The 11,499-nt window shown below is 41.9% G+C and overlaps 1 protein-coding gene across 1 annotated transcript in view; it reads left to right on the top strand.

Moving 5' to 3' along the window:
• The window catches only part of PGM5 (phosphoglucomutase 5), an 86,704-nt gene continuing 75,205 nt past the window's right edge, over positions 1 to 11,499 (top strand). Inside the window, exons 1-3 of the mRNA XM_051642086.1 lie at positions 1 to 510; positions 8,221 to 8,383; positions 11,022 to 11,168. Coding sequence (XP_051498046.1) covers positions 250 to 510; positions 8,221 to 8,383; positions 11,022 to 11,168 — 571 coding nt within the window. The 5' untranslated portion in view covers positions 1 to 249. The remainder of the gene's footprint in view (positions 511 to 8,220; positions 8,384 to 11,021; positions 11,169 to 11,499) is intronic.

Below are 11,499 nucleotides of genomic sequence, written 5' to 3'. Positions count from 1 at the left end.
CGGGGCCCCGCCGGGCGAGGGGCAGGGGCAGCGCCCACCGCGCCGCCCGCTGCCGCTCCCCGCGGCGCCGAGCTGCGCCGCAGAGCGATCCCGCCCCCGGGGGGCCCCGCGGGGGCAGGCCGGCAGGGAGCCCGGCCCCGCCGCCGCCCGCCCGGCCGGGACACGCCTCTGCGCTCCCCGCCGCCCGCCGGGCAGCCTGCGTGCGGGGCTGCTGCGCCCCAGCGGAGCCACAGCCAGCGGGCTGCCGCCATGGAGAGGACCCCCATCCCGGTGCTGACGGTGCAGACGACGCCCTACGAGGACCAGCGGCCGACGGGCGGCGGGGGCCTGCGGCGGCCCACGGCGGCCTTCGAGAGCCAGCGCAACTACCTGCCCAACTTCGTGCAGAGCCTCCTCTCCTCCGTCGACCTCCGCGACCGCCAGGGCTGCACCATGGTGGTGGGCAGCGACGGCAGGTACTTCAGCAAGACGGCCATCGAGATCGTCGTCCAGATGGCCGCGGCCAACGGGGTAAGCGGGCCCCCCTCCCGCCAGCCCCGCGGGCTCCCTTCGCGCTCCGCCGGGCAGCGGCTCCGCGCCCTGCCGGGGGCGCGGGGGGAGCGCGTCTGCATGTCACAGCCCGAGGATGAATTGCAAATAAATACGCAAACAAAAGTAAGACCGAGTGTTGCAGGCGCCTGGGCGGCGGGTGCCCGGCTAACGCTGCAGCGCTGGGCTGTGGCGCGGCTGGGGTTGTCGGGGGGGAGCGGAGGCAGGCGGTCGTGGCCACTTCGGGAGGCTGCTAGCGTGCGGACTGTTTCACACCTAATTTTGGACTGAGGCAGCAACAGGAGCTGAAAAGCAAGGTTGGCTCCGCAGGAGAAAATGTAGCAGAATTAAAAATAAGTATGTGGGAAAGAAGGGCATCAGACATGTATCTGCTGCTCAGGATCTTGAAAAACGTTCAAGGAAAGTTGTATTATTGATGTAAGAGGAGTTCAGCATTTTGGTTGCATCTTAAGAAAAGAATAATTATTTTCTGTTGTTCATTTGCAAGCAAATTATAAATTGTGAGAAATCCGCAAGGGCAAATACCTCCTTGATCAGATGGATGGGCTACAGCTTTCTTGAACGATTTTGAAAATGGGAAGGCACTCGGGAAGGAAACTGGTGACTTCTGATAGATATGCACATGCCAGTGTGTATGTACAGAAAGCTGGAAATACCAGCTAATGTAGGCTTGAAGTTTCTGCTTCCCAATAGTGGAAGCTGCTGTATCGCATTATGGTGGCTAAATTGGTTCTCCAGATCTGGCAAAAGAAGTGATATGATTTTATAATTTTTTTTTAATTTTTCTTTAGTGATTTTACTTTTTCTTGATTTTTTTTCTTCAAAAGCTCCATTCCAGAAGTACATTCCTGTTTTTATAACCAGGAGATCTTCCAACTTTGAAACGAATCTCTCTGTGTTTCTGAATTTCCCCTGCTGATTTATTGTCACATACAAGCTATATGGATTAGCCAGCCTGGTATAAAGAATGAGTATTTTAAATTCATTTCTAAGCATGTTTTCACCCCACTGGTGCCACCAGGCAGATGCTGGGTGATATATGAGATTTCAGAGAAAGTGCCTGTGTCGCCGTTCGCACGGCGGCTTGGTAGAGGCCTGGGCTTACGCGGCCCGGGGTGCAATGAGGGCTGTCAGGGGGGAGGCTGGGGACACCGGTGAGGGCAGTGCAGTGGTGTTCTGTGCACTGTGAGGGGGAAGAAGCATACGGGGAGCAAGCAAAGAGCGGCAGGCTGGTGTGTGGGACATTGTGAGGAAGGCGCACTGGGGCCCTGAGGAGTACCGCTCCCTAGCCTCTTCCCCTGCATAGCTCAGTGGAGAAAGCCTCGCTGCTGGAGTTGTACCTGGTTGACTAGGCAGGATAAAGCACAGCAACAGCTAACAGCAAGAGCCCTGCAATGAAAGCTGCCCTTCCTTTCCTGCCCTTTCGCACTGGTAGGAGTTGCAGAGAGGGTTACAAGCCACAGGGTGACCACAAGGGCTGAAGTGCTGAGGAAGACAAGGAAGTTTAGTGTTTAGGAGCTCAGGTTATGCTGTATTCAAGAGTCCTTCCTCACTAATTTTCCTGTCATCTTGCCACCTTCCTGATGCTGCTGTCACATTCCCCGTTTTGCTCTGTTTTCCCTGAAGATAAGGTCTTTTTCACCTCAGGAGATTTCCAGTTTAACATGTTTCTGCCACCTTGCTGTGGTAGTACTTCCCCTTTCCTAAGTTACTGCAAGTTTTTTGGAAATACAGTTTCCCCCTGGTGTTTTCTGAAGCCCAAACCCAAGTTTCTTGACTCACAGTTTCTACAAATACCTGAATTCAAGCATAATTCTCTTAAGTAATGACACAGTCACAAATTCAGCAGGTCAGCTGTGGGGTGCTAATGATACTGAATAGCTTCATCCTGACCCAAACCAGGTCACTGAAAAGGCTTCCCACTTCCATGTACTAATGCTCCATCCCCTCTCCACCATCCTCACCCTCAGCCTCATCTCTCTCAAGCACACTGAAAATGCCTCACATTTACTTAGTGAGTACTGTTTGTATGTTTTACGCTTTGGCTGTTAAAATACATCTGTTGGAAAAATACCTGAACCTCTTTGAAGGCTTTGTGTGGTGCTGTGCTGTGTTGGTAGCGAGAGAGGAAGAGAATACTTCTGAGGGCAAAGGTCTCTCCCTTTGAATGAGGTTAATGTCATTAGGAGGCAGGTAGCCGATATCACAAGGCAAGAAGTGAGGTTGTGTAGGTAGAATTGGATGAAATGTGTGGAAGCCTTGAAGTTGCATTCAAAACCTAGCCAGCCCGGAGCACCAGGAGAGGGACAGCCATATAGTGCTGATAAACTGAACTTGAATTTCCTTCCTGGAAGGCACATACCAAGTCTTACGGTTAATTGTGCCTGCCGAGTACAAAAATAAAAAGGATTTTCTGTTATCAACTGTAAGTGTATTGCCCTTTAGAATCACTAGGTTCCCTGTGTTCTAATTTGGTGACTCGGCCCGCATTCCCCCTGCGTTAACAGCCTAGCACAGTTGGCACAGGCCCCAGGACAAGGGATGAGATGAGGCCCCCTGCCCGGTCAGCTGCCAGTGCTTCAGTGCTTGCCCTGCCTTCTTGTCTTCAGTCCCTCTGGCTCATGCCCTCCAGCTTGGGGCTGCAGGTACACACTCCACATCTGTAGCCTGTGTAGGCTTCCGCTGGTAGCCACAGCTACAGGCTGGTCCATGCTGTGCTACTGTAATCATCACATGCTCCACTAGATCTTTCTGTTCAGAGCTGAAGGTGCCTAACTAGGGTAACCCATTGATAAGTTACACAGCTGGTGCTGTAGCAAACACATTTGAGTAAGGCACTGCATGTTGTGGGAGGGTCAGGGAGTGTGAGGAAGGCCAGACAAGAGGGACCGTACCGTTCCAGGTTGCAGAATGCAGTGTTGCCACCTTGGGTGGTAGGAGAGTATCTGAAACTCTGTTTTCCTTTTCACTTGTGTGCTGTCAGCAGTAGTGTCCTTATGTCTGGAAGAACCGAGGTAAAAGACTCCATTGTTGCTAATGCAGTTCCACCACAAATTAAATTCAAGTACTCCATTAGACCCATCAGTTGGATGTGGTGTCTTGTTTTTGATGCAGAGTTTAGGGTAGGTTTAAAAACCAGAAGCTGATGATCATACTCTGAATATGGAAAGTCACAGAGATCACTCAGTATTGTTACTAATGCTGTAGAAGTCTGAGGTAGTAAAGAATTTTCCAGTTGTCTTTTTTATAATACCATGTTGTTCTTATTTTCCACAGTCTTCCAAGCAAATTTGACTCGCCCTCCCTGAACCTGTGTGATTGATATTTTTGCTTCTATGTTGAGTGTGGTGCTCAGTTGTCTTTAGGATACTATAATAAAAGACAGGAAGGCACAGCCCCATATTGTCCAGGATAGCATCTGCTTGCTTCCTGTTCTTTCAAACTTAATTGACTAAGGCATGTGAGAGATTACTGGGAAAAATAATTTAAAAAAGCATTAAGTCACTCCATAGTAATCAACTGAATTGTCTGAAAATGCACAGCTGCAAGTGGTAATATTGCATAAAAATGTTGTTTTAAAGGACTTGTTAGGGTGATTATTCTTTCAGCTGTAACAGCAGTTTTCAGGGGAAAATGGTCATTGTTTCTGCTGTTGCTACTGAAAGCAGAGTGACAAAATAGAAGGTGGTGTAGGGGCACAGTATTATAAGAGACATTACATGCCTGTGCTCTTGTTGCCTTGCAAGTTTTTGAATTCCAAAGATAATCTTCCTATGCTATGAACTGTTGAAGATTTTCAAAAGTATATTACTGGAGCTTTAATTGTGAGTTGGTACATGGACATTATTTGGTTACTGTTTTAGCCTATATTTTAAGAAGTCTATACATCTGAAAGTTAATTACTTAAAATTAATTGAATGTCAGTTTAGTATTTTGTTTAGAAACAAAATTAACAGCTTCTGGACCAAAAGAGGATGAGGTTCTGCATTCTTGCCACTGAAATAAAGAGAGCAGAGGAAGATAGATAGCATATTTATAGATCTAAGATCTGTACCGTCCCATGGGGGTTTTATAAAGACACTGAAGACCTTCGCATAAGGTGAAGCTCTTTGTAGTAGTCACTGCAAGAAGCATATCTATGTATCAGTTATGTAATTTCACTTTCAACATCCTTAATTTAGGATACTAAATCTTGCAGTATTTATGTAATATAGAAATTAGTATAATAAACAATGTATCTAAGTAGTGTAGAAATAATAGGCTTGTGACAAATGCTGAAAAAAACCCCAAATTATTCCTGTTCGTGTTCGTAATGGGCATCCAGAAAAATGGGAAAACTGGTTTGTGCAACGTCTATTGAACAGGAGAAAAATGAAGATGTGGTAAAGAGAGAGTGCCAGGTAATTTGTGCATGCTGAATATTTTAAGTATTCTACTTGAAAAAAAACAACATAACAGTTTCAGTATGCATGAAGGCAAAAGCTAAACCTCACTAGTTTAGATTTAGAAGTACAGGGAACATGTACTCATGATAAGCCTGTATACAAGTATCAATGCGTTTTTTATACTTGAGTACCTCAAGATATAGTCAGTGTTGTTGTTTTCAAGCATTTTGCAAAATGTCATTTCTGTTATCTTCCTTTTACTTACTCATACACAATACTGTTGTAAAGCTGCTTCATGGACTAGAAAGAAGCCGTAAAAGGACACACTCAGATTCAGAAAAATTTGAAAAAAGAAATCTCAGTTTTCTCTTTCATATTATTTATGTGGCACTAGTTTAAATAAAATAGTAAATTATGTGGCTAATGGGAAGTTTTCTTGATTGATTCTGAGAGTATGTCAAGGTATGTGGTAGAGCTCCTAGTGATTTCAGTCCTTCTCCTGATGGATAAAATTTTACGCTATACATTTTCTGAGGTGAAAGTGTGCCTGTCAATTGTCAGACCCCAACACTGGAAATGCTTCTGTTTTAAAAAAAACCCCAAACCTGAACCTAAACAGTATTCCTTGTTCCTCATTGTAGGAATTGCTTTTCTGTGGTAACAAGTAGGGTTGTAGAGAAGGTATTTTTGAAATAGTTTAGTATTCAGAACAGCTGAATAAACTAAATGTAAGTGTAGCAACTGGAGATTTGAAAGAGTTTTTAAAGATGAGAAGAACATTATATAAATGTGAATAAGTCTGATCAGTAAGAGACACACCAATTTAATTCTGTCATCAGTGAAATAACATTTAATCAGCTTCTTCGTTTGGCTTGGAGCAAGGAGTGGAGGAAATACACCTTTATTGTTGCTCATAAGATCTGTAAATTATGATTGTATATTGCTGCTTAGTTTTACTTTTAGGGAGAAGCAAGAGTGAGAAGGCAGTGGTAGACAGTCAGGAAGTGATACAGAGTCTCGCAAGTAGATGCTGTCACAGTGCACAAGTATTATGTGTCTGTTCTTCAGGGAAATGTGTATTCACTAGTATGCTTGGTTTCAGAAATAATGAAAGGTATTTATGTTATAATTGTCATCAAGTTCTGTAATAAGGAGGATGGTATTACTTTTAATCTTTCAGTCATAAGTTAATGAAACTGTGTGGTTAGGCTTAAATGGGAAATAAAATAGTTTAATACCAGTCAAATGATCAGAAAGTACGTCCACATGTGTTAACTGAACATATAGAGTTCTTCCTAACCAGCTGACCGTGTCAGTGGAAGCACTGCTTGTTGTTGAAACAGAAAATATTGATTCTGCTGATTTTAATTTTTTTTCCTGGAAAGGATGCTTGTTTTCCCTGGAAAATATTTTCATTACAGTAGAAAAATGGAAAACCAAAATTTGTTGTTTCTTAACTTCCTCCCCCCCCATTTTCTTCAAAACTATTCCAACTTCAGACAAAGGAAAAGACAGTGAAACAAAACATTTTCCAACAGTAGCAAGAGCAAGTCAGATGAAGCTTGAAGATTTTCTGTGAACTGTACTTAAAATTTTCTTAGCTTTCCTGTTTTCTAGCAACAATCCGTAGGCTTCAAATTTATCTGCAAAAACTGTGAAAAGAGAACCAGGTAGACAAACAGCCATCCTGTCATCATATCTTGAGATAGAAAACTCAGTTAATAGAATGCATTGTTCTGCACATTTTTTTTTAGGTTTGAAAGCAGATATTTTCATTGTCAGTGAAAGAGAACTGGATAAACCATAGTTTGTGCTTGTTGAGAGTTAGCAAATGATAACTTGTGCTTACTTTAGAAGTTGGTAATTTCAGTGTAGAAATTTTTTTTTAAATTCAAATAGTTCACAAAAACAGGTTGAAAACCAATCTATTAATCCTTGCTTTTCTGAAATTATTTGGAACCCCATTTCTAAATAACCATCAAGGGCCTTACACAAGTGCTGAACCCAGAAGGTCATCTGTGCATGAAGGAAGACCTCTTTATAGGAAGGAGGCAGATAGTGACCCTTCCTGTGCTGTTGCTTTGCTGCCCAGACTGTCGGGGTATCAAATCTCCCTCAAACTAGAGAAGGAAATCTGAGGTTGAACTCCTGGTCTACTTTTAGGTGGGGAGTGGGAAGGATTCAGTGTTCTGCCTGTCTCCCTCCTTCCTTCTCCTCACCCCCTACCTAAATTAATACTTAGTAGTGGTGGAGTTTTTGGTTGGTTCCTTGCTTGCTTTCTTTTTAAGTGAGGATATTGGAAAAAACCCACAACTTTGGAAATATTCTTTTAAAGTTCATGTGGCGATATTGTTTTAATGTCTGTGTGCAGCTGCCTCACTTCCCATCTGTGGCACTAGGCTCCCCTTCTCCCCTTCATTTTATGTATCTGCCTGTTTCCCAGGAACTGAAACTCATATTTTTTTGTAAATACATTTCTGGTTGGCTCCAACATTATTTATGTTGAGATGAAACTGTAGTATCTACATAGGGAATGAAGGCAAGGTTTTGAAATTGGAACCTTGCATGGGAACTGCACATAATACCAATCATACTTAGTGTTTAATAACACCAACTGAAAGCTTTTTTTAATTTTAAGAATGGTGGGAACTTCCCCTGCTCAGCTGTGCGCTGGGAAACACTCTTCACGTGGAGTGGACAAGGAGTCACTGATGGCTGGAGGAGGAGCAGTATTTTCTATAGTGCAGGACATCCAAGGCTGTCTTGGTGGTAGAGGTCTGACTGATGGAGACTACCGGTCGTCGTACATAGCAATATTTTTTATTGCACTGAAGGACCACCCCATGAAAGGCCACTTACTTTACTTCTCTTGTATGCTACTTAAAGTCCCAACTCTGCAAACTGCATGCACACAGTCAGCCCTAAACTATATTGATATTTGAGGGGATCTACTGGTTTGTGGGAATACCTGGAAAGGTTTTGTAGCAGGATCATAGCCCAGTGCCCTGCTTGGTAGCTTTGCAAATCACCATAGCTATGCTCGCTTGCTTTACTACCAGTGCACACAGGCTATTGGGGTTAAATGTGCCAGTATGTAATATTTTTGTCAGCACTCCAGATTAGCAAGCAACCAGCTCGTGTACCTACATTTATCTTCAAAGGAATAGGTTCCATGCTAGGAGTTTGCAGTTTCTGTCCTATACATGTATACCTATATGTGTGCATGTTTATGAATTTTCAAAAGCTTAGTACCATTCAGAGAACTTTGACTTCTTTTTCCACCTAGATTGGCAGATTGGTTATTGGACAAAATGGTATCTTATCCACACCTGCTGTTTCATGTATCATCCGAAAGATCAAAGCAGCTGGAGGAATTATTCTAACAGCTAGCCACAGTCCTGGGGGACCTGGAGGGGAGTTCGGGGTCAAGTTTGAGGTTGCCAATGGAGGTAGGTGGTTTGTGGTTTTTTTTTACAACATTGTATGTTGGTATCAGAAAAATACACTGACAGGATAACTAGCTGAATTTAACTATTTATTTTGCATTTATTCTGTTAAAATTATGAAGAACATACACTTTTTTTTCCTCAGTAATAGGAGTGTATTTGTTCATATGTGTCTGTACAATAAGCATGAAACGTTCACTGGAGGCCTTGTAGTAGCTGTCAGTTTTCTATAAACAAGAGGTTTACCATCCCATTTTTATAGCATTTTGTATAGTCTGCCAGATCTTTGTAACAGTTCTGATCTTTTATAGAGATGTCTGTGAGGCAGCTCTTTTTTGCTTATATTTCTGTGTTGCTTCTCTTGGCATTTGCTTTAAAGCATGTAATTTCAGAAGTGCTGTAAGCAGTATAATTAATTGTCTTGTATGGAAGAAAGCACTTCTCATGTTTACCCAGAAAATAACTGTTCTTATCCAGGGAGAGGTTTTTACCACTTTAACTATTGCAAGTCCGCTGTTGAATAATGGAATTTGCGTATATAGTTAATGTCTTGTTTTCCAAAATTGGCAAGCTAACACATGTGGGTATGTTATACATGATGTATGTTTTATGATATAGATGTGTGTACACTCATAAAACATCATGGTGACAGTTGCTGAGAGCTTGTATACCTCACACATGTAGAGTGCTTTCCATCTGAAAAAACTGAAAGTGCTTTTAAAATAATGTTACGTCTCCCATTTTGAAGGTGAGACTTGAGAAGTGGATGCTTCTTCCTTGTCCCTTGTTTAATTGAAAAATGTGCATGGTTAAACCAGTCTGATTTTATAAACAGAGTAGGCTTGAATCCCAGAGAGATTAAAGGGACTCTGTAGGGTTAGGCAGTGAGAAAGCCAAGGTCACAGCACAGGCATTCCAGAGCCAAACCATTAGATGCATTAGCACTTTGTAAATTTTAAAACATCACGTATACCTAAAATCTGTTTCATAAAAGGGTAACAGTTGGTGGGGCATTCTCTTTACTGTAATTTGCCTTTTTAAAGAAGGTTCAAAGAGACTGTTAAGCTTTAAATATTAAACACTCCTCAGACATAGGTTCAATTATTTACAATAATCAGCAGAGATGTAATGAAAATTAGTTGGTTTAAGTTACAGTTGGGAAAATGTGGGCAAGGTATTAGGCAAAGCTTTTGACATAAGAGAATGGTTGGGCACCACAGTAAGCTCCTAGGGAAGACTCTTGTTGCTCTGCATTCTCACTCAGTCTCTTTTGCAGATCCAGGTTGGGCAGAAGTGAGGTTTTTCTACGGCTGTAGGAGAGAATGCGGAGTAACACTGTGGGATCTCCTTAGCTCGAAGTATCAGTAAACAATCTATCCATCTATCAAAGATGATTTTGAGCTAATAAAACCTGTTCTCACCCCTTGGATGGGTTTGGGTTAGGTGATTAAGAAGTCATTTTCTAAGCCAAATGAAGTGTTCAGTGACTGTTACTTAATATATTGACTTGGACCATGTGGAGCACTGCATGTGAAATGGAGCACTGATTAATGTGGCAAAGCTGCACTGAATCTGGCAGCATTGGTAGAAGAGTGGAAAGTTAACACTGAAAAGCCAGAGCCTTCACGTCAGGAGACAGAGCGTGTAAAAAAGAATGATGGAAGTAATTTTTCAGAGTGGAAGTGTGGCTTTAGTATTAGCAACAAAGAGTCAGATACGCCAGAAATAAATTCTGTTCTAACTCAGACTCGACTCTTACATTACATGTGACATAGCTCATCTGATCAGTTTTGCATCAAGCCTACAACTTCGATTTGATTGACAAAATTTTTAAATTAACAAATAAATTTTTTAAACATTGAGCCAATCTTCAGGACTTGATAATAGAGGTAATGCACAAGTAAGATGTGATTTCTGTTTCTGAATGACTTAAATGTTTCAGGTCATAGTTGCTTGTTAAGAAATTGAGGTATTTTAAATTCTAACAAGTCACAGAATTGTAGAATGCTTTAGGTTGGAAGGGACCTTAAGGGTCATCTAGTTCCCACCTTCCTGCCATGCAGGCACATGGCCCACAAAGATGCATTTAATTAATTAAGACAAAAACTGCAAGAAAACAACACTGTCTAACTGGTAAGGCTTTTTAAAATTACGATTGTGTCTAATGAAATAATGTGAAGTGTGAACCAATATCAGCTCACAATTCTCCATTTGCAGAAAGCCCAATGAAACACCAGAAACTGCTTCTGAAGGACAGGCTTTCCTTTGATATGTATGTTGAAATTCCATGTAGAGTAAAAAATGGAAATATTTGAGCAATAAACTCAAAGAAAGATGACAGTAATGATGGTGCATTTTTTGCTCCTCTAATCCCCCTGCCCTGGGTAATTATTTAAACACTCTGTGAATCAAAATATTGCAAGTAATGCACTGTATTTCCATGTAATATTTTTTAAAAAAATGTTTTAAATCTGTGTTACACTGAAATAAAAAACCTTATTTACTATAGCTATTTGTTTGGGTTTGTTCCTTAGTAAGTCGAATATATTCAGAAAAATGTTTACAATAGCACTCAATTCTTAAGAAGGGAACCTTTATTAAAAAACCAATAAATTACCCACTGCATTCTTTTTTCTTATAGGACCTGCTCCAGATATAGTTTCAGAAAAAATCTATCAAATCAGCAAAACTTTGGAGGAATATGCCATTTGTCCTGACCTCAGAGTTGATTTATCACGCTTAGGAAGACAAGAATTTGATCTGGAGAACAAGTTCAAACCTTTCCGAGGTATCGATGTGTATTTTTATGTATGTGACATCAATTGATTCTAAATACTAGAATTGTTGCAAAATTATAATAGGTAATTATTTAAACAAAACTTTAATTCTTCAAAATTGGTCTCCAAACTGACAAGGCATGGATTTGACAGATGAACCACTCAGTGGAAAAGAGATTGGATGGATGGCCACACCCAGAGTTGTGGTCAATGGTTTGATGTCCAAATGCAGGCAGGTGACAACTGGGGTTCCTCAGGGGTCAGTACTGGGACCAGTGCTGTTTAACATCTTTGTTGGAGACATGGAGAGTGGGATTGAGTGTATCTTCAGCAAGTTGGCTG

The sequence above is a fragment of the Apus apus genome, chromosome Z (assembly GCF_020740795.1).
Source record: "Apus apus isolate bApuApu2 chromosome Z, bApuApu2.pri.cur, whole genome shotgun sequence".
In the NCBI taxonomy this organism is placed as follows: Eukaryota; Metazoa; Chordata; class Aves; order Apodiformes; family Apodidae; genus Apus; species Apus apus.
This window is presented reverse-complemented; position numbering and strand designations above follow the sequence as displayed.